This window comes from Suillus subaureus, assembly GCF_016647635.1.
Source record: "Suillus subaureus strain MN1 chromosome Unknown BJ212scaffold_39, whole genome shotgun sequence".
Lineage (NCBI taxonomy): Eukaryota > Fungi > Basidiomycota > Agaricomycetes > Boletales > Suillaceae > Suillus > Suillus subaureus.
This window is the reverse complement of record NW_024538595.1, coordinates 247,737-275,325: the sequence shown is the minus strand read 5'-3', so window position 1 is coordinate 275,325 and position 27,589 is coordinate 247,737. Positions and strand designations below refer to the sequence as shown.

Here is a 27,589-nt window from a genome sequence, read left to right as displayed (position 1 = left end):
ATGTGCACCATAAAATGTAACTAGTAGAGACCGGCTGCCGCATCGTGCGCTCCCGCTAATCCTCTTGAATAAAACCCACGTAACCACGCGCTCGACTTAACCAGCGAAGCTTGCCAATCCATCATGAACTCGATGAGTGTAATTTTGGAATATCCAGTTGCGAACGCCCTGCAGGTGCAATCAAGTGTGTGTGGTCAAAGCAGAGGATTCAACGCACCAAGCGCTGCCCAAGAAGGATCCAAACCCGAGTCCGCCCTCACGGAAGCGGTTTTTCTCATCTTGCCATACTGCCTTCATACAGTACTTTGACGTTATGAGGAATATCCTGACCTAATTATCTGCGCGTTGAGATTAAGCCAAGAAGTAAAAAATAATACCGACACTCGAATGAGTTGTTGCCAGTGAATGATCCAAGTGCCTGCGGAAGTGGTTGATTAGCAGCAAATTTCAAGAATGTGATACTACCTACCTCGCCAGGTCATTGAGCTTCAAGATCATCACAACGCGCCTAGGCAGTCGGCGCAGGACATCGAGTACGGATACCAATATGTCCCCTTGGGCAGCAGTATTACGATCGAGTTCCATTTTCTCCTCAGTCTGAGAAGCCATGTCAGGCATGCCTGTGGCTCGCGAGATGGTGCTCTTGGGTCCGTCATCTGCTTCAATTATACCATCGGTGCCAGCCGGCCTAATGAAAACAGTCAATAGAGGAATATCCACCAGCGCAGGGGCTTGCCAGTCATTGCTGCCTCGAAAACAGGATACTATTGATAAACACATCATGACATGCTTTGCTCCACCAAAAAAACCAAACCCTTACCAAATCAGATGTGATGTTCCCGACCAATTCTGCATACTTCCGACGGTCAGCGTCGACAATTGGCGACGAGCCAGCAATGAGCGACAGCCACAACCTGCTGTAGTTCACGCGAAGTTCCCGTTCAAGATCAAAATACAGTCCATGGTCCAAGAGTGCGATCTCAAAATTATAGGGCGACTTGGATGATTTAGAAGCAGGTCGTATCAACAAGTTACCTGTACTGCGTCAGTCAAGCTAAACGCATAGAAGGAAACTCATTTACCAGGATGGGGATCCTGTAGGAAACTCGAATCAGACCTGCTTTAGCTGTTTGTAAAACACCTCACCGCATGGAACCACCCGTTCATAAACACCATTCGATTGAAGATTCGCGTAAGCTCTAGCGCGACTTTATTCCTGTCAATGTTATGCTTTGCAAGGTATGCAAGGTCGTCTACGCGGCCTCCTTGAATATATTCCATGATGAGAACTCGTTTGTTCGCAAATATGACCTCGGGTATGTATAATGACGTTTTGACATTGTCAAAATCAGCAATCGCATGAGCCGTATTGTGGGCTTCATGCACAAAATCCATTTCTTTCGGGAGGTTCTCCTGCATGTCCTCACCCAACCAGGTAAATTCAAATTCCGGGAACCAGTACTTGATCCAGCCTATAGCAAACTGTGAGTGGCGCTGGGTTCTAGGGACCGAACACGCATACCCAAAGTAGACTGGACCATGTTCATGTCGATGTTGAAGAACTCGACCAGGTGAGGATGTTGAACCTTCAACCAAGGTAAACGTCTCAAACCAGTACAACTTTTCAGAACGCACCTTCACTGCAACCTTTTTGCCTGATGGCTTATGATATCCCACATGAACCTGAGCCAAACTTGCAACACCAATAGGAACCGGGTCGAAATTGTCAAAAAGCTCGCTTATAGGTTGTCCCATATCTGATAGGAACAGTGCTGCAACATCCTCATATGGAGTGGCGTCACACCTGTCCTGGAGCGGGGCCATGGTACTGGTCCATTCCCTTGGTAGTACAATTCTTTCCTCAAATGATTAGAATCTGCGAGGTATATCGACGTAAAGACGAACGTACAATGATGCGACATGTTGTCCCAGTTTGATATAGATGCCTGAATGAAATTTATCATTTTAGCTATGAGGTCCATGGCGCAACCAGCGCATTGGAACAAACCTCCATTAACCAACAGAGCATCCCGCACCTTCGTAGCGCTCCGAATATGACATTGGGAGACTGCTTCAAGTCTGTCTTCCTCAGAAGCATAGGTGCGCGCAAGAGTACGCTTGTAATCAATTGCTCCGGATATTGCAGCCTCTGCGCGTTATTATTAAGTGTTGTAGTAAAACATCGATTTGTCGCCATAAAACCTTACGCGCAAGTCGCGAGCACCGTAAAGTCGCCAATACAGCATGCCGGGAGGGCTGGTGATTCTCATATGCATAGTACCCTGCACCAGTGAGCGCTAGAAGCGTTGCCGAATACCGAAGCCACGCCTTTCCCCGAAGACGCTTTGGTAGAGCTTGGGGCGCGTCGGACGAGGCCAGGCGCTTATATAGGTCAGTATTATTATGACGAACGAACGACTTTTGCGAGGGAATGAATGAACGTGAGCTGTGCCAGCTTATAGGTGGTCCACGGAATTTCAGGATAATGTGCATGTTGATGGTCTGGCAGCAACATGATCGGGCTCGGGCAGTTTGAAGGCTACATAAAACTTTTCGTAATTCGGCTCGGGCACATAACCGTATACTCATCGGCTGCGTATACTGCACTACTTATTATTGCGTTGATAACGGTGCCCGCACACGCCAGGCCCGGACAAGATCAATTTATTAGTTTGATCAAAGATTGTGCACCAATACATCATGCACATGGGTTATACTGTCCCTTCCATTGCAATTGGTCTCGTAGTACTGGTACAGAACGGACATGTCATCACGTTCACTATCCAGCATCTTACAAGATCGCCAATCATGGCAATCGGCTTGGCCTCGTTCCTTCGAGTTGGCCAGCCGATATGCTCACCGTGACAAGAACTTCGCAGCCTCAGGCAAGTAAGAGTCCAGTACTTTTGACACACGAAAGTCGGATTTGGGTAACTTACACCGTGCAGACGACAGACAACAGGGGGGTGTTTTGTGAAAAACATGCACCGTGGACCGTCTGCGGTAAATTTAAATACACGATCATAGTCGTACATAAGTATGACGGGGAGAACGTTCACCTATTTTCGCACTTTGATTCAAACAAGAGACACGGGACCCAGTAACTAATGGGAAAAGTGATTTCCACACATGGAACGACAGACATTGGCATCAATTGTCTACAGAACTCTCTCCCACTAAAGGGAAGTAAACACGACAGTAGAGGGTGAACAAAATCCTGACATGCTATTTGTGTCCAGATCAATCTTCAAACAGAGGCTGAAATGTCTAAGGTAGACAATAGATTAGCACTCAGCTCTCCATAGGATGACAAAACGTACCTTCTTCCTGCCTCCAACGTCGTCTTGTGTTGGCCCAAGCACAGTGTCAATTCCTTCAACAAGTTCGAAGCTTTCATGATCATCATCCGCAGAAAGCATAATCGAATCTCCATCTTCCACGTTGGTAAGATTCTGAGACGCCGCAAACTCAAAGTCAACTTCTTCGCCCTCTCCTTCGAGCATTGCCTCTAGTTCATCCTGGTTCATGTCCTCGATACCCAAACCAGATGCGCGTATTACCTCCTTGTCTGCCTGAGAGAGTTGTGAAAGGGGATAAAATAACGGAGTTCGATCCCGTGCTTTAGCTCGACCAACTTCAGGGCTCCCACTTGGCCCATCCGACAGTAACTGAGAGGACTGAGGGTAGAAAAGAGGTTCGGGTTGCACCGTAACCCCATGGGATGGATCTGGCGGGAGATTCCAAGACGGCGAGGGATGAGGCGGCGTCTGATTTCGCGGAGAGCCTGGCGTGTGTTGAGGAATATAAGATGGTGGTGGCATTGATCGTACATCGCTTTGGGCTTTTGAAGTAGAAGTTACGTCAGGTGTACGCGTATCCATACGCTGCACAGCTTTCATTGATTTCTTGATCCTCGGCGTTTCGCTTCGCTGTCTCGAACTGCCTTCCCCATCATCGTTCGGAGAAGGACGTTTGCGTGCGCTGAGTAGAGTAGAGTTTGAGGGTGGGGGTGCGGCTGAACCACCGTGTTGCGAGGTAGATATGACAAAAAGACATTCTAACTCGTCGCTTTCGACGTCGATGAAGAGAGGGGCCGCAGGATCCGTGAAGCGTAGATCTAGGCAGAGACCCATAGATTCCGCAAAAGTAATTGTGGCCTATCAGATCAAAGAAGTCAGAGACTGTAGCAGTGGACATTAGCTGTGGTCACATACATTAAACTCTCGCAAGTGAAAAGAGATTGTGGTTGGGGTTGCATAGACGTCATAGACATCGAACTCATCCGCGCTGATTGTCAGCTCTGTTGATAATTGAGCTTTACCTGGTTTGGGGGACAGATATGAGTAATCCACCGTCTGGACTAGGCATTCCCACCTCTAGTGTCGATAGAAGATTCAAGGCTCTTAACCTCAACCTCCGTGTCTCCAAAGGTCCATACAAGTTGAGGATCACTTTTCGCTCCTCGAGCATTCGGGAAGTGCTCTGTTATGTCTTTTATTGCGCGTGGACCTATTGTAAGACGGGATTCAGTCGAAGGGTCTGAGGAACCCGGTGAAAGTGATGATGTAGGGATCAAGAGAGGCAGTCGGTGAGTCTTTACGATTCCTGCGGAGACTTTTACATGTCTGTGCACGTGGAATGGGTTTCGTGCATACCATGTTTACAGTGCAGTCGAATGATCAATCTGCTCTCTAATGTGTCCCGGTCCTCGTCTGGCTCATTCTGGTCGTATAGATCTGTTGCTTCGACGATTATAAATTCGCAGCGTTCCATTGTCTTCTCGATAGTTCTATGTTTAATAATGGAAAGAAATGTCTATGTTTTCAAACGGTCTGTCACGGAACGCAGTGAGGTAACAGAGCAGACATACCTTAGCGAGCAGCTGTCCTTTCACGTCTTGGGCACCGTCTTGTGCCACGCCATCTCTGAAATTATATCTGGAAAAGAACCTGCGCCCGTACTTGAAGCAACAGTATGCAGAAAGTGAGGAATTAGTCGCGCTTAAAGAGAGGTGTTCTGGGTTTGCAGATATGACAACATCGTCGCCATATCTTGACAGACATGTTAGTGCCCTAATGAACGCTGGAACCGAGTGAGCTCCGTAAAATGCAATATCAAGGTTGGAGCAAACGTTTGAGAGCGGCAACACTGAGTGTCGCTTGCATGAATCACAGCCGAAGTCAAGAAGTGCCGGTACACTCAGCCAATTCAGCAATTCGAGGTGCTACCGTGAGTCCGTGACTATGCGGCCTACGCGCCACGTCAGTCAGGCCGCCACGGTCGGCGTCGTTCACACTCACGCTCATCAAACGCTCATCATCTTTTTTTTTCAGGCTCGCGAACTGCTCGGCACTTGGTCTTCTGCACCATGCCGCCTCCGGTGAAATTAGCTATAATCGGTGGAGGGCCATCTGCATTTTATGTAGCCTCGCGCCTGCTCTCTCTTCTTCCACTGAGGGATCCAATGTCCCCGTCACTAAGGGTGCACATGTACGATCGACTGTGGGCACCTCATGGCCTCGTGCGCTATGGCGTTGCACCAGATCATCCAGAGGTCAAGGTAAGTTTTGATTTCTTCATCTATCACTAATCACTGAGGAGACTCTTAGAATTGCACGAACAAATTCGACGTGACCGCAACTGACCCACGTTTCCGTTTCTTCGGAAATGTGAATGTCGGAAGCACGCCCCTCCATTCTATTCCTCACGCGCTTCATTTGCCCCTGACTTCCATACTCAACAACTACTCCCACTTACTGTTCTCGACGGGATGTACTATGCCCACCCAGCACCCTGCAATCCCTCCGTCTGCTTGGTGCATACCTGCTCTGTCACTGGTCCATTGGTATACACAACACCCATCCCAGCCACCACCCCCCGCGTTTGACAAGATATCACACCTCACATTAATTGGACAGGGAAACGTGTCACTGGACATTGCACGTATTCTTCTGACTTCCCCCTCTGTACTTCGTCAATATGATGTACCAGAGCATGTTCTCGAAGTTCTCTCCCGCTCTACCGTCAAGCACGTCTCCATAGTTGGAAGGCGGGGACCCCTGGAGGCTGCGTTCACTACTAAAGAGCTTCGGGAGATGATCAATCTCCCAGAGGCATCGATGATTCCCATTGATCCCGCTTTGCTTACACCCCCATCAGGTGTCACATTAACACGCCAGCAGCGGCGCACACTCGAGCTACTTCAGAAAGGATCCAAGAATCTACCAGGATCGACGCTCAAATCCTGGTCGCTCCATTTTTACCGCTCTCCTGCTAGTCTCACTCCTCCATCAAGTGCTTCAGTGTTAGACATGGCGAATCTTACCCTCGCTCACACCCGTCTTGATCCTGCCACTTCTCGTGCAGTGCCTACTGGCGAGACATCGACTCTTCCTACTTCTCTCGTCGTCACCTCCCTCGGATTTTACGCAGACCCAGAGTCGGCTTTCTTTGATCCTGCCCTCCGTCACCTTCGTTCATCCGCAGGGCGTATTACTTCTTCCGAGGGTTCAGCCTTGAAAAATGTATATGCTTCCGGATGGGCAGCCAATGGTGCGAAGGGTGTGCTTGCCTCAACTATGATCGATGCATATGCGGTCGCAAGCACTATTCTCTCTGACATAGTACCGTCATCAGAATCAGTAACAATTCCCACACCACCCCTGCCAGAAATGGGGATGGCACCAGATGAACTGCTCAATCGTCATCCAGATCTTGATGCATTACCATCAGAAATTGTTCACGGAATTAAAGACGGCATAGTCACACAATATGATGACTGGAAAGTCATTGACGCCGAGGAAGTTCGCAGGGGCGAAGCCCTGGGAAAGGAGCGGGAGAGAATGAGCTGGGATGAGGCCCTGCCGTTTATCGCTCCCTCGCGCGCGCGGCCGTGATCCGATAATCGTGTCGGCGGTGCCTAAGTGAGGGCTTAACATTACTAATTTTTATTGGCATATCCATCAAACGCTCGCTTGTCTCCGCATAGACCACTGTACTACATAAATCGCTGTTCTCCACTCCCATATCCATCTTAATACCCCGGTTACTCAGCTCTGATTCTAGTCCGAGGATCACGCCTTTGAAACCTAATATCATCAACACCGTGGTTTTCAGGGCTGGGTAACGGACGTCGTTGCGGTAATTCCGAGCCAGCTATATTCTGAACATTTTGAGGGCCCGAAGACCTTGGAGGGACACGCCGATAGGGAGCCTGCAATTTCAAAAACAATAAATTACCAAGCCAAAAGGAGATCGAGGAGACGCACCTCGGATTCCTGCTTTTGCTTGGAGTAGAATGCGAATAGGTCTGCAATTTGCTGTTCGATCGCTTGCTTCTCTTTGTGCAGCCTTCCAACGTCTTGTGTCATTACTGCAACTTCGCGACCCAACTCAGCCTTGAAATGTTCAACGTGAGCTGCTCATCAGAACGCCGTTAATGAAGGAACATGAGGACATAGGGCAAACGCACCTTGCACATTAATTGCTGTGGCTTCTTTCATCGCTTCCACGAATCGCAGTCGTTCCCCTCGGATCTCCTCCGTCAGTTCTAGCATGTGTCAGCCAAGTTCTTCTGAGTAAAAGAAACCACTTACCGCTCGACAACGCTCGCAGCATTTGCTCCTGGTCTGCTCTTTGGCGATTGATAATTTCCATTACCGAGTCCGTCACTAAGATATATCATCATTTGATCACTGACGCCACAAAGAAGACTCAACAAACAAACCGAGTGCTTTGCGTTGCTCATTTCCATGAGTGAGATGTTCTTGAACGACCTGGATCAATTCATGGACTGTGGATCGCAAGTCATCTTCATTGTGCACTCGACTCCGCGCCGCCTCTAGTAGTTGTTGCACCTGTCCACTCAGGCTGGTGCTTCGAAGCTCTTCGGATGTGCTGATACCCAGTTGTTTACAAATTTGTTCAACACCAGTTGCGACGGCCTGTATCTGCGTGGTGCCTTTGTTGACAAACGCGTCCAGCCACTGATGGAAACTTGTCAGTAGCAGTGTGCACTTTACGCTCTGGACCTAACCGAGTTTAGTTCGTTCAGGTAGCGGACGCTGTCGGCCTGCTGTTCGAGCTGCACTTTTTTTTGTTCTTCGTCCGCGTTCAGGTAATCCAGAACGGCTTTCAGCTTGTGGAAGTTCAGCCAATGAAACCGCGTGATTGAAAAAATCGAACCTTGTCGTCTAACAATTCATGCGCTAGCTTCTCTGGAGTTTCAGCATTTTCGCGGGGGTGTCCCAGAGTGGGGCTCAACGGGGTGTTACCAGTCTTGTAAAGTAAGGCTAGCTCATCCAGCTTTGCATATATGTCCGAGAGATCCACATCCAGACAGGGCGTTGGACCTTCCGCTGGCGGAGTCGGTGTAGAGAGAGGGGGTCCCAGATTGTTCATGGCGATCCTCGCGCGTGACGTCGACATTTCTCGCTCTTGATTGTCATGGATCGCATCGAGTTTTTCGAGGACACGAGGAAGACTCGACTTCAACTGCGTCTGCATGACGTCCAGGATCTTCATAATGGAGTTTCCCTGCAGCTGGATAGTGCTGGAGGAGTCCTGCTGCTGAATCTCCTCTACCCTGGCAACCAAGGTTTGTATCGTAGAAATAATAGCTTCCTTAGCCTCGGTGGAAGATTGGCGTGTGGTATCAGCCAACAAGGGTGCCAGCTCGCTGGGAAGGTGCTGGATATCGCGTTGTAACGCAGCTATTTGTTCCCTGATACCTGTCGTTTGATCAAAAGTCATTGCTTCGCCCTCCTTGATCAGGTCCGTAATGGGCGCCACCTGCAGACCAGGCTTGTCTACTGTAGATGGCGAGGGAGATCGAACCGGTAATCCATCCACGATAACTCGCGGAGTCTCAAGAAGAGTCGGAGCAGGTGTTAGAGACGTCCCACTACGAACGAAAGCACTCCTTGACCGCGAAGAGTATGTTTCGATGGATGCCGGTGATCTCGGTTGCGGGCTGGGTCCACCACTGCTTAACGGCGAGTCGCTCGAAAAGCCTTCGTCTTTGATCTTATGGATTTCCGCAAACGCACGGCGAGCACGCGTAGGCCGGATGGTCTGAGCACCCCGTAAGTGCGGCAAGATAGAGTCACTACTCGCTGATCCTGGCGAACTTGTTTGGTCGATCTGCGCCAACCGTTGTGTGACAACGGAAAGGTGTCCGAGTTTAGCAATGGAGGGACTCTTAGGACTAGGACTCCATGGTGATAATTGTGACGGAGGGCGTGGAGGCAAGAGTGACATGGGAGAACGATTGTGTGGTGAGTCGTGTAGACTGAAACGAGCTGGAGACTGTGTAGACAGGGCTGATTTACTGCTCGGCGTCGGAGGAAGGGACTGCTCCGTCGTCAGCGAGGTCTCGGATTCAACATCACTAGACGAAGTGTATTCGGAGGAAGTATACTCCGATGCTGACGGAGGCTGCAAGTAGTCTTGACTTTTACGCTGCAAGTTTGTCTGTATCGTTAACGCCTGTACGCGTGTTATCCCTTGCGACTGTCTTTGAAGTAATGTATCCCTGTAAAAGTTGTCGTATCAATTTGTATCGCTAATTGTGTGTCATCGCCATACCATATAGCGCTGACCCACCGTGCCCGTTCTTGACTCGATGATGCCGCAAATTTTTCTCTTCGACGGTCCTCGAACAGAAGCTCGAACACCTTCGGCTCGGAATGGTCTGTTTGGGTCGGAAGAAGAGCCTTCTCATCAAGATCCAGTCGGTTCAGAGAGACAGAACGGACATCAGTGCAACCATCTAGTGGAAGGACATGAGTCGAAGGATTGCCGTGAACAGTATACCATGTTATGAGTATATGCGGGGTATGCAAGGTGACATTGCAGGACGTCCAGACGGGCAGGATGGGCGAAGTAGTGGAGGATGATGACATGGAAAGATATAACAGCGCACCAGAGTGTCGGAGTGCAGAGACTTTACCAGCTGACAGGACCACAGCACCCGTATCATGAGGGAGGGGAGCACTCTCGGTGTACATTGAAGGGATCTGAGCCATGCTCGGTGCGTCGACCACAACTGTAGGAACGTCTTCTTCTTGGTCATCTCCGTCCTTTCCTTTCCTTCCCTTCTGGAAGACGGACAGGAAATTGCGCAGTGAGGCACTTAGAGACCTTCTCTTGCCCTTGCCAACGGAGCGAGATGATAAACCATGAAAACGGGCTGCGCTTGGTGGCATACGAGCGGTTGATGGTCCCACTCGCGAAATGGACTCGTATCTGTCGATGAGTTGCTTGGCTGACTGACGTCGCTGAACAGTCGGGTGGTCGTGAGAAGTGGAGAAGTAATGTTGTTCTGCATCGACGCGGTATGATTGATCATGGTTGAGAACAGGCAGGCTACCTGCATCCATTCTCCTTGGGCCAGCGACAGTTGTACCAAAGCTACGCCTCATCGGTGCTGGGTTTGTAGATTCCATAGCTGTGCTAGTCCAGGCCACCGTTGGTATGTGCATTGAGGATTCGAGAAGGCGCCGACGCAACACTGGGCATTACAAACCGTGACTCAAACGCTGAACAAGTAGTGGCCAGAAGGGGGCCAGGCCGTTTCATAATAACATGCACACACTGCTCAACATGGGAAGCATGTACTATCGTGGCCCCAAGTCTGATACACAATCAATTAACGTCCTCTGCGGATAACTCATAACTCAGAGGTAAACCACTATCTTCTAGTGACGGCATCAATTATTATCAATACCCACCACCGCGGCTCAAGTTGCACACCAATTGACAGCAGCTCCGAGTCACTAGTACTATCACAACGGTCTCAGTATTAGTCGAGAAGGTGTTACAAATCACACCTAACACAAGTGCGTTATCATGTAGTTCAGCGCTAAAACATAGTGCGTTTTGAGCTACAGACTCTAGAGGACAGACTCGAGCACTTACAGTGCTGTATCCTACACTCGGGATTCCGCAATTGCTCCTGTGATATGACAGCCAAACCCGCAGAAGATTTAAGAGAGTCGAGATGTCTGTCAACCTCGTCCCACTTTTCTGGAAGAGCATCTTGACGTTCCAGGTGTGTCGCCCGTTTATAACTGAATCAATGCGAGGGAGGATGGGGAAGATGATGCGAGCGACAACCTCAGCATTTGGGCCGCCACACTAGACCGGGTTAAGTATAATTTTTGTAGGGTGGTATGTTGGAATGTCGGTTGTAGGATCGGTCCATTGTGTAATTAAGAGGTTCTTCCGTTTCTGTGGAGCTTTAACTGTACCTCCTGAAGTTGATGGGAATGAAGCAGAATCTGTGCCCACGATAGGTAGAAGTATGTAGTAGGGCTTGATTGCCGTTCTTGGTGGAGACTGTGCGAGGGTGATCCGGAGTCGTAAGGCAAGCATTCCAATCAAGAATACTATGCTTATAATGTTTATCGTCACGGCCTTCTATAGACGTCGAACAGTAGTTTCATTCGTAAAAATAAGGTCGGTGATGATTTTTCGAGTAGGGCTGACAACCCTTGGGCTTTTTGAAGACATTTGAGCGTGCATGGAGGCTCAAACACGAATATTTGTCAAACATGCTCGTAGGACAAATCCGACTTCTGCCTCTGCTGGCAATTAAATTACATAATATTGCCATTAATATTGGCAGAATTTACATCGTGACCGTGACGACACAATACTAATAGTACCTGCCCAATCCTCCATCCTAGTTTGTTTTTGAGACAAGAATTTGTAACTAAACTGTTGGACCCTCCAAACTTCCCTACCCTCCGAGTTCCTCCCCCCACCCTGGCTACTTTGTTGGTATTTTCTGGACTCTAATTGGATACGTGTGTTCGGCCGCAACACTCTTCGAGTGTCTGTAGGCGAGACCGAGGCCCTTGAGGTTTTGGAAGAGAGCTGCTGTCGATATTGGTTCGTCATGATATATGTGAAGTCATTCTCCATCTTCTGAAGTAGCAGCGACGGCAACTAAATCAATCTGAAGGGGACGGTAGGAAGACGCTTATATACTGAATCATACTGGATATTGGCGAAGGAAGAACCTATCCACCTGAAATCCCCCTTCGAACGCTTGATATCTGTAATACCACTAGATTGCCACCGCCGTGACCTTGTGAAGCACAGTCTGTCCCATTCGGCAACCTGGCGTGGAACAACATATCGCCCTGCGAATGCGGTCCCTGGGCCGATTGCGGACAACAATTTGTATGCTGATCAACCTCATGTCTGTCTGAGGGTTGTGGAGAGAAGCTGCGGCCTCAGAAGGAGGATAAGGATATTCAAATTAGACTAGAGGATGAATGATAGATGCTGGTCATTATCACGCTCGTTTCCAAAGTCAATTCACTCACCGAGTTACGGGATAAAATGGCCGGCGGGAATGGCGGACTGGCGGGGGATATATTCCCACGTCAGGGCATTTGCAAACTTGAAGCGCATCAGTGACTGGTGTCCCTTAGATTAGCATGTATCGTTCTTCATATTACTGCATAAGACAAAGATGGATATGACCAGGGAGATGATGTGGACAGGACAGTGCGGGGTGTGAGCTCACGGAAGGCGAACTCAGACGCCGCGTATAGTTTGATGGATTTCAGTCGTAGCAAACGGCTGTCGTGACAGGTGCCTGAACCCAAGGGAGAAGTTCTAGTGTTTGCGTTTGTAGCGCTTGGGAGAGTAGAATCCAGATCAGTGTCACGGGAGCATATCAACTCACATGAGAGCTTGGCCAAGAGCACGATCCAGGTAGTAAGTGTCCTTCTCGTGTACGAGTTTCCTACACGAATTTGCAAGATCGATATAGCAGTCACAAGATTCTAAGAGTCTCGAGACTGGAAGAGCTCGATGGCGATAAGTCATACCAAGTCTGACGATTAGTAGATTCAGTACTATGCATTGCATTGCAGTGCGAATATACAATGAGGAGGGTAAGTGGGCCGTAGGGCAGAGGGAGACATCTATTGTAATATAGATTGCGAGGCAGGTATGGAGCTAGTGTCCTGAGGGCTGTGACTGGATAGTATCTGGTACTGTGAACGTGACACAAAAGTCGCATGGGAAACGAGGAGAAAGCATGGCCGGGAGGTGAAAAACGAGTGAGGTAAGTGAAAATGGTCAGTCAACGAAACAAAGTCAGACGAGAAAACGTACATTGCGGAAGCTGTGGTCGTGTACCCTCGCTGAACACGCGAGAGAGAAGGACACCGACGCCTTCGAACACACCTAAGAGGATACCACACGCAATTGCAGATCCTAAAGCTGATTTTGGGCCACCTGACACCCGACGCATTGGAGTCAGAAATAAAGAAAGGAGTAAAGACGAGGGGAAACTCACTTCGTGCGGCCAAACATCCACCCGTCATGAAACCCGAAATAATAGCGTTCCAAGCATCCTCTTTTTGCCGCCAACCTTTCACGGCACAATCAAAAGTGGAAAACATGCCTCCCCAAACGCCGAAGTTGCCACCTGTGACTGGGGCACGTGCTTTGATTGTAGATATGGCACCGACCAAACGTTCACCCTGTGAGTGTCCACGTCAGTGACGTTTGTTCCGGTTGGACTAGGAAGAGAACGAGATATGAGAGTAAGACGGAGAACTAACCCTAGGGGAGTTTCGTGCGCCCTTGATACCGTGCCATATACCGCCACCGACAGCGCCCATAGCAAATGCGCCTCCAAAGTCATTCAATATGACCCATGGACTTGACAAAATCATCACCTGGACTGGCCAAATAATTGATTTATTACGCACCATGGATCTCTTGTGTGGTCAGCATGAGACATAGTGAAGGGTCAAAAGGGAGCGGAGGGGGAAGGGAGCAAATGGATTATGGAAGTAGCGAGCTAGCTGAGGGGACGGCGTGACAGCTCGTCAGGATAAATTTCATTCCCACGACATTCGTCACAGCCACCGACTACCAGTTGACGTTGAGTCCTTTCCACGATCTATTCTTTCAAGTTCATGCTCAGGATTGTTGTTGCTGGTTGTTATCGCTCTCTGTCGAGAATCAAACTGTGACCCTCGACTAAAAGTAATGGCAAGCGATGGAAGAAAACGGCGTCAAAGATGAAGGAAATCGTATGCGCAAACACATTCGAGTCCCCGTGATTCGTGAAGCATATATAGGAAGGTTCATCAGCCAGTGCATTCTAGAGAATAAACACGTATAGATCATCACATATGGGGCTGAAATTGTTGGAATAAAAGTTCCCATGCGACCGGTGACCTATGCCAGCTGTGAATTTCAGAGGCTGCGAATTAATTGATTGTGATATCGTACCACGACGTAGACGTAGACGACGAACGCGCTAGTTCAGCCGCAGTCCAATTGCTAACGTTTGACGTCGACCACAACGACATGGATATCTCGTGAGTATGTTCATTCTCAATAATCTCACATCTAAGACGCTGATTCCACTCAGTTCAATCCTCCAGGGTGGATACCAGCACCCCCTGTCGCGCTCATGGCAGGGTCGCAGGCAGCTCACAAAGTCCATGTTCATGTATCCCATCTTCATCACCGATGATCCAGATGCCAGCGTCGTTATATCTTCACTGCCTGGTCAACGCCGCTGGGGTGTCAACCAGCTCGAATCCTTCCTCGGCCCATTGGTGAAGAAAGGACTGAAAAGCGTCATCCTCTTCGGTGTGCCTTTGAATTGTGAAAAGGTGAGCTTCCATCCAGTGAAACTGCGCCCGGTGGCCTTATAGATCTTGTAGGATGGCCGTGGCACCCCAGCAGACGATCCATCTGGACCCGTCATCCAAGCTATCAAAAAGATCAGACTCCTATTTCCATCATTGTACATCGCCTGCGATGTCTGTCTGTGCGAGTACACCTCACACGGGCACTGCGGTCTGCTCCACGCTGATGGCACCATCAACACCAAGCCATCTGTCCTACGTCTCGCAGAAGTGTCTATCAGCTACGCCAAGGCCGGCGCCCATTGCGTAGCTCCCAGCGATATGATGGATGGGCGTGTCAAGGCCATCAAGCAGGCACTCATTGACGCTGACTTAGCCAGTAAATGCACCCTTATGAGTTACTCAGCCAAGTTCGCAAGCGCACTGTACGGCCCCTTCCGCGATGCCGCTGGAAGCGCGCCATCATTTGGCGACCGCAAATGCTACCAACTCCCACCTACTGCCAAGGGACTCGCACGGCGTGCAATAGTAAGTCCTGCCCTCCGTCTCTTACCCAACGTGCTACTGATCGTTGTGTTTTTTTTTAGCAACGAGACATGGTAGAAGGCGCAGATATCATCATGGTGAAACCTGCGCTTCCATATCTCGACATCATATCGGATGCTGCACAACTCGCACCGGACCATCCCCTCGCTTGCTATCAAGTCAGCGGGGAATTCGCGATGATTCATGCTGGTGCTGCTGCGGGCGTCTACGATCTCAAAACCATGGCATTCGAGACCACGGAGAGTATGGTCCGGGCAGGTGAGAACATCAGTATTGGCTTTTCGGTGGTGACATAATTTCGTCCAGGTGCTACCCTGATCTTGTCTTACTTCACGCTGGACTTCTTGGACTGGTTGGAGGTGTAAAAATGACGATCAACACCGCAAAACGCTTTAAAAGATCGAAAGAATTGAAATACGTTTTTTATTCGATTAACTGTAAAGCTGACTCACTGTAGGTGGAATATATGTCTTGTCAGCGGCTCATGCTTTAAGCCTTGGTTCACTTCAGAATGATACCACTATAGGTAACGTGCATCGTTGACGCTTCTGGGCCTTTTGTCAACGTACATTTGGAGATCCTCCCCTTCGCTTCTATGCTAGAGAAGCACAGGCCTATGAGCTGCCTTATAAGGGCGCTGGTCTAAAGAGTCACCTCGCATCTCTTTTCTCCTCCCCCTTCTATATGTGGTGCCCTCATATTTTGCCTGCCCTTCCCTTGCCTCTGTTCATATCGCCTGTCAATGGCCCCCTATCGATGTTGCTCTCGGACATGTATGATGCAGTAAGTCAGCTTATCCAGTGATGGTGACTTGGCAACATCATCGGATGCGCTGGTTTACCGCATGCGACGGGATCCAACATTGACAATACTCGGTGGACGGGCATGGTGCTATGAACCAGTGCAGACTTGATGAGTCGCACGAGTGTCAAGTGGAGCTTCACCACACTGGATTTGAACTCTGATATTCGCTCAATTCAGAGAGTCAAGAGCACAGTCAAAACTGTGCCAGTGAGCGGTTCACTTTACTAATAAGACATAGGAACCACATGCTTCCTCGCATGAAGATTCTCACCCCGTTGGTCCACAAGAGCAGAATATATAGTGATACTAACTATCAGTCCGTTGCTTGGTTTTCTCATCTTGTGGCCCGCGCCAGTCAACCCTTCATTCAGTGACTAGTTTCGGTATATGACCGATAAGCTTTGTCCCAGTCTCAAAGTGTCAATCTCATCTTTGTGCGGGAAGACGCTATATCCGGGGGAATTACATCTACTACCATACCAGTATCCAAATTTCTATCAATGTCGGGAGCAAATAATGACGCGGATCCTACTAGACGATGTCTGCTGCTTTACCCTAATATCGGCGCCTAATCAACGATACCAGACCCCAGTAGATCACTTGGGATGTAGATATAATATCCTACGGTCATGTCACTGGTCATTATGCAGAGCTCGAGAGTGACACCGTACTTTAATTGGTCAAATCGCATTGTGTTAACTGGTTTCCACATTCTGTCAAAAGAAACCCGTGCCAGTGGAATCACGTGACCAATGCAATAAAGACAATTGTTTATTGTACGCGTCTTTTCCGATAGAACCACGATCATCATCATCAATGGCAGGCCAGCCAAAAGGGATCGTAAGGCGTATATCTCAAGTCTTTGTCGAAATTCCTTCTTCTGCGTTGCATAAGCCTAGTATACCAGCTACTAGCAACACCACGCATACTGTATCCGGCCGCAAAGAAAACGCGTTGCGTGCATCCATCTCTCAAAACACCATCATGAACAAGTCATCCAAACGCAAATCGGACGAAACTCTCGACAAGCCGGTAAAGAAATTGAAGATCGAAACTACAGCTATCAAGCCAACCGCTACGCGTCGTCTCCTCTCGAACGCTACCTCCGACTTCCCAAACGGCTTTGTTTATTGTCATCAATGTAGCAAGAAGCGCGATGCAGTTCTTACCATCCAATGCACGCGTGAAGACGCGAAATCTAAGCGACGGTGCAACACCAAGTACTGCGGCCCCTGTCTCAAGAACCGCTATGGACTTACGCTTCAGGACATCTTGTCCACCAGCACTGTCCCGGCAGCTGAGAAAAAACGGCATGTATCGGGCGGGGGGTACTTTTTCAAGTGTGTAGTGACTCTAATGTTCGTATTTCCACTTAGCACTAACTATATGCGTGGTTTTCCGTCTTTGCTTGGGCTCGTTCAGGTGCCCCCGATGCGAGGAGACCTGTAACTGCGTTCACTGCAGAAAGGCAAAGGGCCTTCAGCCCACGGGGTGCGTACCACGCGTTACGCCACGACCTCACTAATTTTATCTCCGTATAGGAACCTCACCGTCGCAGCGCGTAAATCAGGGCTCCAGTCAGCCGCAGAACTTCTTATGCAAGATCCAACTGCGGCTGTATGTGTCTATATCAGTCCCAACCTCCTAATGTTGACGAGTGTACAGGGCCCGATGGCAGGTAAACCTGTCGCTGAGAAGAAGTCGAGAACAGCCAAATCCGCACTCCAGCGTACTGCAAGTGCAATCAGTAACTCCAAATCCAGATCCACCAAGAACTCCGCGCATATACCCATTGCTGCACCTCTTCCAGCCCCGAAACCCCCTCCCAAAGCTCTTTGGACACCAGTCCGTACTCATCTCTCCCTACAGGGAGCAGAAGCCCGCATCTACATCCGTGAATTTGCACTTCGTTTCCTCCCCCTGTCACGTTCACACCACGACGAGCTCGAGATTCTCTCCCGCTCTCAACGAGATTTTGACGACGACGACGAAGAGGATGGTGATCTAGAACCTTGGGTCTCAGAGGGATGCGTGAAAGCACTACTCATTGCATTGTTAGGCATGATAGAAGTAGACGCTAAGGTGTGTTGCAGTCTTCTCCGTCCCCTCATTTCCACTCACTATTCTGGTTCCCCTAACAGATCCTCTCCACAACTGCCAATGCGCTCCATCAACAGGCGTTCCTCTTCAAGATTGTCAATACTCTAAGCACCTTGAGCACACTTCCTTCCCTCGCTCTCCCGCCTCCCACGCCCGCCCCTGAGCACCTCCTTCAGAACGCGCCCATCATTAGAACCCGTTCCGCTCGCACTTCGTCTCATGCTAAAGAGATGTGCAAGGGAACGGACTGGCCTGAAGTAGTCCGCACCTCCCAACTCATACCTGTTGTCAGTGTCCTCGTAGACCATGCATCTCAAGGAAAGGCGGTCAGGGATGCATTAGAGGAAGGCGCAAAAGACGCGAAAGAATTGACGAGGGAATGTTTAGAGATGAAGAGAACTCTTGATCGGGCTGAGAAAGAGAGAAAGGAGAAGGAGAAAGCAGAGAAGGAGCAGAAGGCCAAGAATATGAAAGCCAAAGACAAGAAGACGAAGGGGAAAGGAGGCATCAGTGCCAAGGAGAAGGAAAAGGAAAGGGAGAAAGGCAGTGTCGATTTTCAGGAAAGAGACGAGGATGCGAGGGACTTAGAAGGCACACCAACGCATACACTGACCCCCCAGATGGCCCTGACCATCGCCTTATCCTCCTGCGCCCAACGCATTATACCACTAGGTCGGGACTCAGAAGGCAGGGTATACTGGGCTCTGACGCCAGGACGAGGAGAGAGAGATACTTCACGCGAGTACCTTACCTCCAATATCGAAGTTGGGGGACAGGACGAAGGCGCCAAGACCAAGAGCCATAAATCCAAGTCGAGATCACCATGGAATCCCCCCTCCCTTTTAGAACGTGCGTCACACAAACGATGGAACTGGTTCATAGCTGTGTGGGGCGTGCGGCCAGGTGTCGAAGAGAGAATAGATCCGCCAAAGGACGAGGGCTGCTCAGAAGACGATTCCGAGTTCGAGTTCGACCTTGATTCTGAACCGGATGAGGACGAGGACAAGAGCAAGAAGCCACAGAAGACGAAGACCGAACGTCCCAGATGGTACGCCTTCTCAGATCCCGTAGAAATCTTCAAGCTTGCGGAGTGGGTCGAGCGGAAAGCTGGACTTGAATCGCGTTCCAGCTCCTCGGAAAAGTCAAAACCGCGACCTGTATCAGCCTTACCTTCTCGTGCAGCGTCCGCATCGCCGTCCCATGTGATCTCATCTTCAAATACCCACGCGTCAGCATCCACTTCCACTGCAGCTTCATCCTTTAATTCGTCCTCCAATAAACTTAGCAAAGCCTCAAAATTTGCCGCCTCACTCTTAGCTAATGAGGAAATGGTTTCGTCATCCGAGGCCGATGAATCTGAGTCCAGCAACGAAGATCAGAGCGAGGATAGTGATGACAAGCGGGATGATGATATGGATGTAGATTCACTCATAGACTTCGATGACACTCCCCGTACGCCGCAGCTCCAGTCACTCGTCCGTGAACTCCGAGCGTATGCTGTGCTATTGAAGAATCGAGCGTATGCATAGGCCGGGGCGTTTTTTGGACCGCTCACGCACTATTTCGCTTGCCCTCTAATTGGCTTTGCACATTTCCATCGCTTCATTCTCCCTCTGTAACATGCCTCGTTTATCTCCGTCCTATAATTGGTCGGCATCTTAGCTTTACTCCCTTGTAACTAATTGCCTCGCTCAACCATTTGTCCCCATTCATTATATCTTACGAGATTCCGCATCTGCTGCCCTCTTTCCACCGCTATCGTTTTTTAGTTAATTAATCGACTTTCCATTGCCTCGCATAGACAGCGATACACCTGATTATATTTTACATTATACAGGCTTCGGCATGTTGTTCGATACTGATTTTTTCTGTTCACGTTTAGACATAGAACATCGATAGCTATCCTGCTACATAGTGTTGGGCGAAGCTGCCGTATAATACCTTAGTTAAAGACTCAAATTACGAGCTTGGAACATTGAGTGCCTTCGGTACTGAGGCGCCTGAATACTTATAAGGGTTGACTGCAGGAACCCGTCTTAGATTTAGCGAAAAGCCTGGAACTGTTTGACAACTCTTGTCATTTGTTCACGACCGGCCGTGACAGCGGACCTGGCATAACCTTACAAGACAAGGTTACATTGTACGGTAGTACCTGCCTGTTCGGCGACGGTCATGATTTCATGCTGCGCGCTGGTTGGTTGGAGCCTCATCAAGTAAGTGTGCGATCAAAAAGCCTAGTACACTGCGCAGCACTTACCTCAAATTATTACTGCCCGCAGAATACTCGTTGGCCCTTGACACTGGACAGTGACTCAAGAATGTGGAACTCGGGGATGGTTCGTGGAGCTTTGATTTTGAGATGTGTGCCGCGGATAACTCGAGGATAAAAACACCATGACATCGAGAACAATTATTATCGCCTCGACTCACTCATCGATGCCATGACAACTTACAAGTATCAAGCTAGCAAGCACGACTCCGAGTCTATCCTCTACATACCATGATCATAGGCCTTCTCACGCGTGACAATCAGATTATCAGATCACTTGCGTTATTAGTGCATCGTTATCAAAGGCCCTTTGGGGGTCGTGATCCGAAGGCTGATATCTAGTGGCATGTCAGAGTAGGTACCCTCAATTGTTCCAGAATCCAGACGTTCTCCGGGACCAATTGCACCTACAACTTGTTCAACTTGACAGGCTATTAGTACTTGGGTAAGTTCTAGGATCATATCAGTTGACCATTCAATTACTATTTGATGCGTAACGCGGCCTGAGCACAGGTTCGCGAAATGGTATAGCTCCATGCATGAAGGCCAGGTCACCGCAGAGCATCCCTGCTCGGACTTATCCGTCATTTTCTGATCAGTGACAGTTCGTATCATGAAGGTAGGTATGGTTAAGTGGTATGATATCCCCCCGCATTCGAATAGGGCTTAGCATGTCGTTCGACATAGGGTCCAAAGGACGATAAATTTGATTTTTATTACCGAAAACAGTGACATAATGTCCTATCTGCATAACAGGCACCACAGGGCGCTATACAGGTTATGAGCTAGGTTAGTCTGCGTAACCCTGCACGTTATCTTCACTGGCTAAAACTGTTGTGTAAAAGTTTGTCATGGAGGCATGTAATACTGCAAGGGGTCTTCCTGTATCACATATAAGGCTAGTCTTTAAAATGTGTGTCTGAAGCTCGCCTTTCCATGTCCACCAGACACATCTGATGGCACCATCATTCTACTACTCAACTAGCCTGATCGGTGAGTGGAATGGCAAGGAGCTAGTACATATGTTGTGTTCTTATGTGTATCATCGCATACAAAGTCGCGGGGTTGGTGTCGTATAGCATTGCTATACTCTGCACCATCGCCAGGCTTGTTTACAGAGCTTGGACGCGTCACTTCTAGTGGGAAGATGCATGGGCTACAGTTGCACTGATAGCAGATGATAGAGTTTTTATTGTGTGTTACCTTGTTCGAATAACCAACCACATCTTCCCAGTTCTTTGCTTGGCGTGCCTCTGGCTCGACCCAAAGATAACCTGTGAGTGCTTGACTTCGCACTCCAATATTAATCGGATGTTCATGTCACTATCAGCCTGGATCCTCTCAATAACGTTCACCTCCGTCCTGTGGTACGCATCACAGCTCACTCAGTTACATTTAAATCTTACTCGCTGGTCCAGGGCTGCGCGCATGAACATCATTTTCTCCGTCATCCGCATCACCAACCACTCCGGCTGCAAGATACACAAACAGATCACGTATCTCATTGCAGCGTCCTTTGCGTATATGTGGGCCGTGCTGATCGCCCAGAAGATGAGCGCGTGCAAACTTCACTCGTGCATAATGTCGCCGTCGGTGGCGTTCTTGCAACTTATCGGTCAGTACACCTCCGTACCTTCTGTGGCTACGATGGTCTTCAATTTTTTTCTTAGCGGACGCCATCGCAGATGTTTTCATTGTCGCTACGCCGCTGTATCTCTGGACCAAAGTGGAGCTCTCGCGTAGCAGACAAATATTAGTCCAATCTGCGTTCGGCACATCCCTGAGTTTAATCACCACCATCACCATCTTCCACTCTATAAACATTTCCATGGGGCACACGTCGACCACGCTCATCTTGGCGTACATCAAAGTAAGTACGCTCCCGTCCTCGCACTACTCCGTGAAATCTGACGGAAACCAGGCTGCCTTCAGTCTCTTCATCTGCAACATCCTGGTGATCGTGATTTTCTTATACCGCATGTGCTCAGAGGAAATAGTCGATCTCGACCAACCATTCACATCCAATCAAGTCTTCACGAACGTCATCCTGACGCAGATGCCCCGATAGTACGACCCCCGAGACCTCACTCTCTGTACAAGAGGGGACAACCTCGAGACAGAAAACTGCGGTGCAGACCGGAGCGACGAAGCCGAGGGATGAAGATGCAAATATGCGTTATGCCGAAGAGGGAACTAGTCCAGAGGGATGGCTAGAAACATCGAAAGATGGCAAGCAACGATCGATCGAGAGGGAAGTTACGCAACCTGATAGCAGCCTGCGTTTCCATGTTTCCATGTACATAGTGTAGAATTGATCTGGAGTGGTATCTTCGTGTGATCATCAAAAAACGAAGACGGGACGTTCAGAACTTCAGATGCAACGTCCCGAAGCTGTGCTGTTACATTGGAACCTACTATAGGAGGTGCAACATTGAAGTCTCTAATAGCTCAGGTGTACCTCCTCAATATTCAATATTTGTATGGGGTCGGGGGACTTTGGACGATTACATGAACATATTAAAGTTGCAGAGATGTAGAGGGAGGCATCGATGGAAATTGGATTCGGGGGAGTACACGACGTGATGACACCAACGTTACATCGAGTAACTAACCAGACCATCTCGCAGTATCGATCTTGGCAAATTGAAGGAGGCCATACTTACCTCGTGCTTTTAAATTGTATAGGACAGTCCCCATATGATCTTGTCACTAATTTGCACAGGGAATATGATTTTACCGTCAACAAGTATTTAACGACCCACAAATTTGTCGACCTCATTCCCCGACTTGTCTCAATGGCAAAAAAAACAAACCATCGCCGAAAAGCTTCTAATCAAACTCCATGCGGTAAAGAAGCCGGATAAATTCACTCATACCTATTATCAATCATGACGAGACGATACGCCTTTTGAGGCTGAATGGCCGTTCTGCGACGAAGAGGACTAGCTACAAGCTGAAGATGATCAAGTGGAAGTTGAAGAACTTGGCATCCTTGAACCAGATGAAGACCATCAGTCAGAGGATGGGTTTGGCGTGGATTTGGTTGCTACTGGTCAGTGGTATATTGAGCAGCACTTTACCTGCCTTTTGCTAAAGGAGATATCTTCATAGTTTCCAAAACACACGTTCGTCAAGCTATGCGATATTGGTGCGAAGATGACTCCAAGATGTTGATTGCTTTTGGTACCGAGCCAACAGCTAGTTGGAAACGCGAACGTTTAGTAGACAGCGGTTCCAATCTTGACTAGCAATGATCGATGATCTGCTGGCATCGCAGATATGCATCTGTTTGAAGGCACAACCAAGCAAGAATTTACAGCACATAAAAGCCAGCCGACTTTCTGCTATCTTCATCTAATCCGATATCACGAGTCGACAATAATGCGTTTCTCCTCTGCAATTGTCATCGCCCTCGTTGCTGTTTTAGCCTCACCATCAATCTCTGCCATGCCAGCTGAAGCTCCTGACACGGCTGTCGCAGATAAATGTCCCTGGTTTTGCAAAGAGAACTCAGCTTGTGCTGGCTGCTCGATCGCAGCTTGCGTGAGTATCAGTAGTTTTCCTGGATTTTATAACATGACTCACCTGCATTGCAGTACGTTATTGTCTGCATGGTGAGTCGTATATCTGCTTTCACATCGGGCATTATGACCGTTGGCACTGACGCGCAAGTTATTAGTAGTGTGTGGAGTTGATTAATGCGCCATCAGGAAAACATCGGTGGAATTGGCGTAGCTTTCGTGCGATTGAGAAGTGATAGATAAGACGCACCAGTAAACTACAAATTTCTTCCCAGATATGATATGGCACTGGACCTCCTTGAAGGCAAAATAAATTATTGGTTGCTGATTCAGATCCAAATTTTGTGCTATGACCAGTTGCCATTAGTTATCCAGAGGAATGGAATGGACCACACGGCGCGCTGCAGTAAGGTTAGTTTGAACCCAACAGGAGCCATTTTGACCCCCCAAGGTTACGTCAATAACTTGAAGGACCTCTTGGGCCGAAACCAATTTGAAAGGTTGTTTGTGTTTGTTCTGTGGAACCACTCATCCAAGCGATGCCGCATCAGGCTCCCCGAAATCCTCTCCGACATGGTCACGCACGTTTGAAATCCCGGGTTCACTGTCGTTTCAGAGATATCAATGTCTCGAAAATCTAGCTTGCATCTCGTGGATTATTTGCAGCGCTCCGTCAATGTCCCCACTTGCGTACGCTTACGAATGGTTGAAAGTGCATAGATCACTCACAGCGTCCAGGTGCCATTTCTGGATCTTGAGCTTTCGCAATTTGACAATGACGACTTTCCATATATACCACTATCATGGATCGTGACACACCTCAGCGGGCAACTGCAGGCCGAAGATGCATTATAGTAAACAGCGCCCATGAGGAGAGGACCTGCGATGCCACTGGCATCGAGGGCTTCTATGTTCAAGCTTACAACGAGACTGCAAAACTCCTAGGTACTTCAGTCATATTCTATGTATTCAAGTATTTGAGATTTCCCCTATTCCAAGATCCCCATTGCTCGAGTGGCAGTGAAATTTGTTCAGAAGCAAGACATTGATCAACTCAACATCAAATCACTAGCAATTCACACGTCGTGCCATCAGGTCATCTGCACCGATGCTAGTTGAAGTAGAAACGTGACTCACCGTAGTTCATTATCGCGACATGGCACTCAGTTATCTAGTACACACACCCAGAGGATCTACCACGCCGGTGAGTCATGTGGTGGACACAAAATACTCATACTCACAACAAATATGCCCTGCGGCACACATTTCTGCCCAGCGCAACAGGGGTAATCTGAGCACAATATAGGACACCCTCCGGCACTATCAACGGCAGTGGGACTGGCAGATACTGATGCTGTCAAAGCGGCAACAACTGCGAGGACAGAGGAGAAACGCATTGTTTGTGAGGATGTGATGTGGTGTCAAGTTGATCTGAACAGGACAGTAGAAAGACGACTTGTTATACTATGTGCTGAATATCATTCTTTATGGCCCGGGTGACGCAGGAAGAACCTATCAGTTTGAAGTCTGTTTTCGAACACGCAATATGCAATGCCAGTAGATCTACTTGTGAAGCAAGACGATTTGGCAAAATACCACTAGTTGCGGTACAAAGTCGATGCCAGCTCAGATTTGCTTTGTTTTTCCAGTTGATAACCCGTGGAGCGAGGAGCTATATGCCAGCCATTTAGTATTGTGAACCATCATGACAAGCTAGTGACCCGTTTCGGGGCCTGGAGTTCGGACATCTCTTTCCTTCAGTGTGGCAGTTCACGCGCTCATATTTCACAATACAAACCATCTCAGTCCTCACGTTTATATCTTGCAGTGTACTTCTTGTTTTTGGGGGAAAGACTGACATGTATCTAAATCTGCAGTACTGCGCTGACTAGGTTTAGTTCTACTGGTCTGAGGAAAAAATACACTTGGTATGCACTCTCCGTGTCCCCATTTGATAATTCCTTGCCCCTTACAAAGGCCTGAGCAAGCCCCAAGACTATCTATCCAATGACGATCAACGAATTAGTCACCGGTTTTCGGAACAGCCAAATATTGTCGAGAAAAGCCCATATCTGACATGTTTCAATGGTGAAATTTGATGATCTCCCGACTCGGACACTGTCACAGCAAATAATCCGAATCCCCATAAACTGAGGGGCCGCTCTCGCAGGTTTAGTGAGTATCATGCTACCTAGCCCTCTGCAAACGAAGAAACCAGGTAGTTACAAGAGTCCCAGGACCCACGCCCGACAATGATAACACGGAAACACGGATGTCAGTAGTAGAGGTGCTGATTGTGAGCAGAGTCACCCCCAACTCTTTGGAGAGCGCAGTCACGTTTCTTCCAAATTAACGAGCCATCAATCCCTCACACGTCCAATAATTTCTGCAGTGAAGCTGATAACAGCTGGCGTTCCGAGTGCCAACGGATTTCAGGATAGAAAAGAGCTGATGTCGTGATTCTTAAACGATTTGCATTCGTGGCGCCGTTGGACTATTGCACGGGATGCTATTGGTGCTTGGAATGTGCGATCGACAATTGGGTGCTCGAACCCCGCTAATGGCCTGACTGATATAAACTGCGGTGTCATGGATGCGGTTCAACTTCACGCTGCGAATGCTTATGGAATAACCAAGATCGAACTCGATGAGGGCATTTTTTCCATGTCCACATGGTACCGAAATGTCGTATTCCTGTGCTACGTGTTATCGTAGAGCATGACGAGGTCCTCAGTCTTCACGGTGATGACCGTGCGATCGAAAAGCAAAGAACTAGGCAGTCTGACATGTTGTGCATTCGGATGGCCCTTATTTCTATAAGGCCTCTGATAGAAGTGAACATATGTCTGCGATCGAGGATTGTAAGCAGAACGTCTAGGAAGAGACATGTCCCGCAAATTTCAACAGTAAGTCATCATCTTCGATAGGGCGCACAACACAACGAGACCACCTATCTGCAAGGCAAACTGCCAAGACATGTTTGCACTGCCAGCGGCGTCATTCATCAAGCGATTACCATTAAGATGTAAATTCGCACCATAAGATGGTTCTCGGATATTAACACCGCGTAAGCGAATGATGGACAGGTGCAGTAGCTAGACACAGCTGTAGATGCAACGCCGAGATGCGGAAAGACGGTGTATGTTGAAGTAGTGCCCAGAACTTCGTAGTGGTGCCGGCCCCAAGAAGTCTTGTACTTCATGACTGAAAGCCCGTCATTCAGCTGCAAAATCTGTAGCGCATGTAAGTATCACTCACCACCTTCGCGATCAATAATGTCCAAAGCAGCTATAATCATCGTGTCTGGGAGGACAGCGCGAAGCATTTCAATGCCTCCTTCAACTAGTACATGTGGGGTTTGTGAGCGTCCTGCTGTGAGAGAGAAGAGATCTGAGAGGGCATACAGCTCTCTTCATCCGAGTCGAACACCTGGATGCTCGCTTGTAGAATATGCCTAAGGTGTAGTGAACCTTGAAGTGCTTCAATGGGCATCATTGACTAGAGTAATTCATAGCCAGGTGATTATTCACTTACATAATATACTCAAACATTTTTATTGTGGTTGTTTGGATCCAAGGTTACTGCCAAACAGCGCGGTCCTAGTGGTAAGCATAAATGCCAACAAGTAAGTACTGCTGGCTTGTTGCAGACTTGTCCAAGTTCTCGTACAACTCTTTTTGAAAATGGTCCTCGAACGCTTTCCTTATGATGTCCTTCGTCAT

General features: G+C 48.7%; 11 protein-coding genes across 11 annotated transcripts; 4 read left to right on the top strand and 7 right to left on the bottom strand.

The window, feature by feature from the left end:
- Positions 1-20: 20 nt before the first annotated feature.
- BJ212DRAFT_1281070 (ABC1 family-domain-containing protein) lies at positions 21-2,493 on the bottom strand (the record flags this gene model as incomplete). Its single annotated transcript, XM_041331597.1, has 13 exons — positions 21-168; positions 218-330; positions 382-418; positions 470-688; positions 721-764; positions 821-1,035; positions 1,083-1,095; positions 1,147-1,472; positions 1,523-1,586; positions 1,636-1,855; positions 1,910-1,946; positions 2,009-2,149; positions 2,208-2,493. The coding sequence occupies 13 exons, from the start codon at positions 2,491-2,493 to the stop codon at positions 21-23; spliced, it is 1,863 nt and encodes a 620-aa protein (XP_041188542.1).
- A 791-nt stretch (positions 2,494-3,284) lies between these two features.
- On the bottom strand, positions 3,285-5,165 carry BJ212DRAFT_1281091 (Rad9-domain-containing protein; the record flags this gene model as incomplete). Its single annotated transcript, XM_041331599.1, has 6 exons — positions 3,285-4,157; positions 4,215-4,321; positions 4,375-4,605; positions 4,656-4,815; positions 4,871-5,082; positions 5,132-5,165. 6 exons carry the CDS (start codon positions 5,163-5,165, stop codon positions 3,285-3,287), a joined length of 1,617 nt encoding a protein of 538 aa, XP_041188541.1.
- A 118-nt stretch (positions 5,166-5,283) lies between these two features.
- Positions 5,284-6,896, top strand: BJ212DRAFT_1467624 (uncharacterized protein; the record flags this gene model as incomplete). Its single annotated transcript, XM_041338986.1, has 2 exons — positions 5,284-5,560; positions 5,610-6,896. Exons 1-2 carry the CDS (start codon positions 5,369-5,371, stop codon positions 6,894-6,896), a joined length of 1,479 nt encoding a protein of 492 aa, XP_041188540.1. The 5' UTR covers positions 5,284-5,368.
- A 149-nt stretch (positions 6,897-7,045) lies between these two features.
- On the bottom strand, positions 7,046-10,445 carry BJ212DRAFT_1485192 (uncharacterized protein; the record flags this gene model as incomplete). The annotated part of the gene is made up of 8 exons (XM_041340938.1): positions 7,046-7,213; positions 7,269-7,417; positions 7,472-7,549; positions 7,596-7,670; positions 7,727-7,985; positions 8,036-8,137; positions 8,185-9,532; positions 9,586-10,445. 8 exons carry the CDS (start codon positions 10,443-10,445, stop codon positions 7,046-7,048), a joined length of 3,039 nt encoding a protein of 1,012 aa, XP_041188539.1.
- A 2,527-nt stretch (positions 10,446-12,972) lies between these two features.
- Positions 12,973-13,765, bottom strand: BJ212DRAFT_1449111 (Tim17/Tim22/Tim23/Pmp24 family-domain-containing protein; the record flags this gene model as incomplete). The annotated part of the gene is made up of 5 exons (XM_041338645.1): positions 12,973-13,010; positions 13,132-13,254; positions 13,316-13,502; positions 13,584-13,683; positions 13,734-13,765. 5 exons carry the CDS (start codon positions 13,763-13,765, stop codon positions 12,973-12,975), a joined length of 480 nt encoding a protein of 159 aa, XP_041188538.1.
- A 429-nt stretch (positions 13,766-14,194) lies between these two features.
- On the top strand, positions 14,195-15,538 carry BJ212DRAFT_1303126 (uncharacterized protein; the record flags this gene model as incomplete). The annotated part of the gene is made up of 6 exons (XM_041333370.1): positions 14,195-14,219; positions 14,273-14,351; positions 14,405-14,651; positions 14,703-15,155; positions 15,215-15,431; positions 15,480-15,538. 6 exons carry the CDS (start codon positions 14,195-14,197, stop codon positions 15,536-15,538), a joined length of 1,080 nt encoding a protein of 359 aa, XP_041188537.1.
- A 1,203-nt stretch (positions 15,539-16,741) lies between these two features.
- On the top strand, positions 16,742-20,066 carry BJ212DRAFT_1384344 (uncharacterized protein). Its single transcript, XM_041336763.1, has 5 exons — positions 16,742-17,317; positions 17,400-17,468; positions 17,519-17,594; positions 17,643-18,059; positions 18,119-20,066. Exons 1-5 carry the CDS (start codon positions 16,794-16,796, stop codon positions 19,604-19,606), a joined length of 2,574 nt encoding a protein of 857 aa, XP_041188536.1. The 5' UTR covers positions 16,742-16,793; the 3' UTR covers positions 19,607-20,066.
- Positions 20,067-21,305: 1,239 nt separating this feature from the next.
- On the top strand, positions 21,306-22,468 carry BJ212DRAFT_667147 (uncharacterized protein). The gene is made up of 5 exons (XM_041343774.1): positions 21,306-21,339; positions 21,404-21,713; positions 21,765-21,961; positions 22,017-22,216; positions 22,268-22,468. Exons 2-5 carry the CDS (start codon positions 21,658-21,660, stop codon positions 22,412-22,414), a joined length of 600 nt encoding a protein of 199 aa, XP_041188535.1. The 5' UTR covers positions 21,306-21,339; positions 21,404-21,657; the 3' UTR covers positions 22,415-22,468.
- Positions 22,469-23,711: 1,243 nt separating this feature from the next.
- On the bottom strand, positions 23,712-23,992 carry BJ212DRAFT_1485187 (uncharacterized protein; the record flags this gene model as incomplete). Its single annotated transcript, XM_041340937.1, has 2 exons — positions 23,712-23,884; positions 23,932-23,992. 2 exons carry the CDS (start codon positions 23,990-23,992, stop codon positions 23,712-23,714), a joined length of 234 nt encoding a protein of 77 aa, XP_041188534.1.
- Positions 23,993-24,230: 238 nt separating this feature from the next.
- On the bottom strand, positions 24,231-25,422 carry BJ212DRAFT_1590184 (uncharacterized protein; the record flags this gene model as incomplete). Its single annotated transcript, XM_041342482.1, has 5 exons — positions 25,109-25,422; positions 25,052-25,060; positions 24,687-24,698; positions 24,597-24,665; positions 24,231-24,383 (listed from the first exon to the last, which is right to left on the bottom strand). Exons 1-5 carry the CDS (start codon positions 25,262-25,264, stop codon positions 24,231-24,233), a joined length of 399 nt encoding a protein of 132 aa, XP_041188533.1. The 5' UTR covers positions 25,265-25,422.
- Positions 25,423-26,599: 1,177 nt separating this feature from the next.
- On the bottom strand, positions 26,600-27,451 carry BJ212DRAFT_667021 (uncharacterized protein). Its single transcript, XM_041343773.1, has 3 exons — positions 27,126-27,451; positions 26,905-27,071; positions 26,600-26,852 (listed from the first exon to the last, which is right to left on the bottom strand). Exons 1-3 carry the CDS (start codon positions 27,190-27,192, stop codon positions 26,742-26,744), a joined length of 345 nt encoding a protein of 114 aa, XP_041188532.1. The 5' UTR covers positions 27,193-27,451; the 3' UTR covers positions 26,600-26,741.
- Positions 27,452-27,589: the final 138 nt, after the last annotated feature.

Coding starts and splice junctions, on each gene's coding strand:
- BJ212DRAFT_1384344 (XM_041336763.1), top strand. CDS start 16,794: ATGGCAGGCCAGCCAAAAGGGATCGTAAGGCGTATATCTCAAGTCTTT. Junction 17,318..17,399: donor GGCGGGGGGTACTTTTTCAA/GTGTGTAGTGAC, acceptor GGGCTCGTTCAG/GTGCCCCCGATGCGAGGAGA. Junction 17,469..17,518: donor AAGGGCCTTCAGCCCACGGG/GTGCGTACCACG, acceptor ATCTCCGTATAG/GAACCTCACCGTCGCAGCGC.
- BJ212DRAFT_667147 (XM_041343774.1), top strand. CDS start 21,658: ATGTTCATGTCACTATCAGCCTGGATCCTCTCAATAACGTTCACCTCC. Junction 21,714..21,764: donor ACGTTCACCTCCGTCCTGTG/GTACGCATCACA, acceptor TCGCTGGTCCAG/GGCTGCGCGCATGAACATCA. Junction 21,962..22,016: donor GGCGTTCTTGCAACTTATCG/GTCAGTACACCT, acceptor TTTTTTTCTTAG/CGGACGCCATCGCAGATGTT.
- BJ212DRAFT_667021 (XM_041343773.1), bottom strand. CDS start 27,192: ATGCTTCGCGCTGTCCTCCCAGACACGATGATTATAGCTGCTTTGGAC. Junction 27,072..27,125: donor CATTATTGATCGCGAAGGTG/GTGAGTGATACT, acceptor ACGGGCTTTCAG/TCATGAAGTACAAGACTTCT. Junction 26,853..26,904: donor TATCCGAGAACCATCTTATG/GTGCGAATTTAC, acceptor CGCCGCTGGCAG/TGCAAACATGTCTTGGCAGT.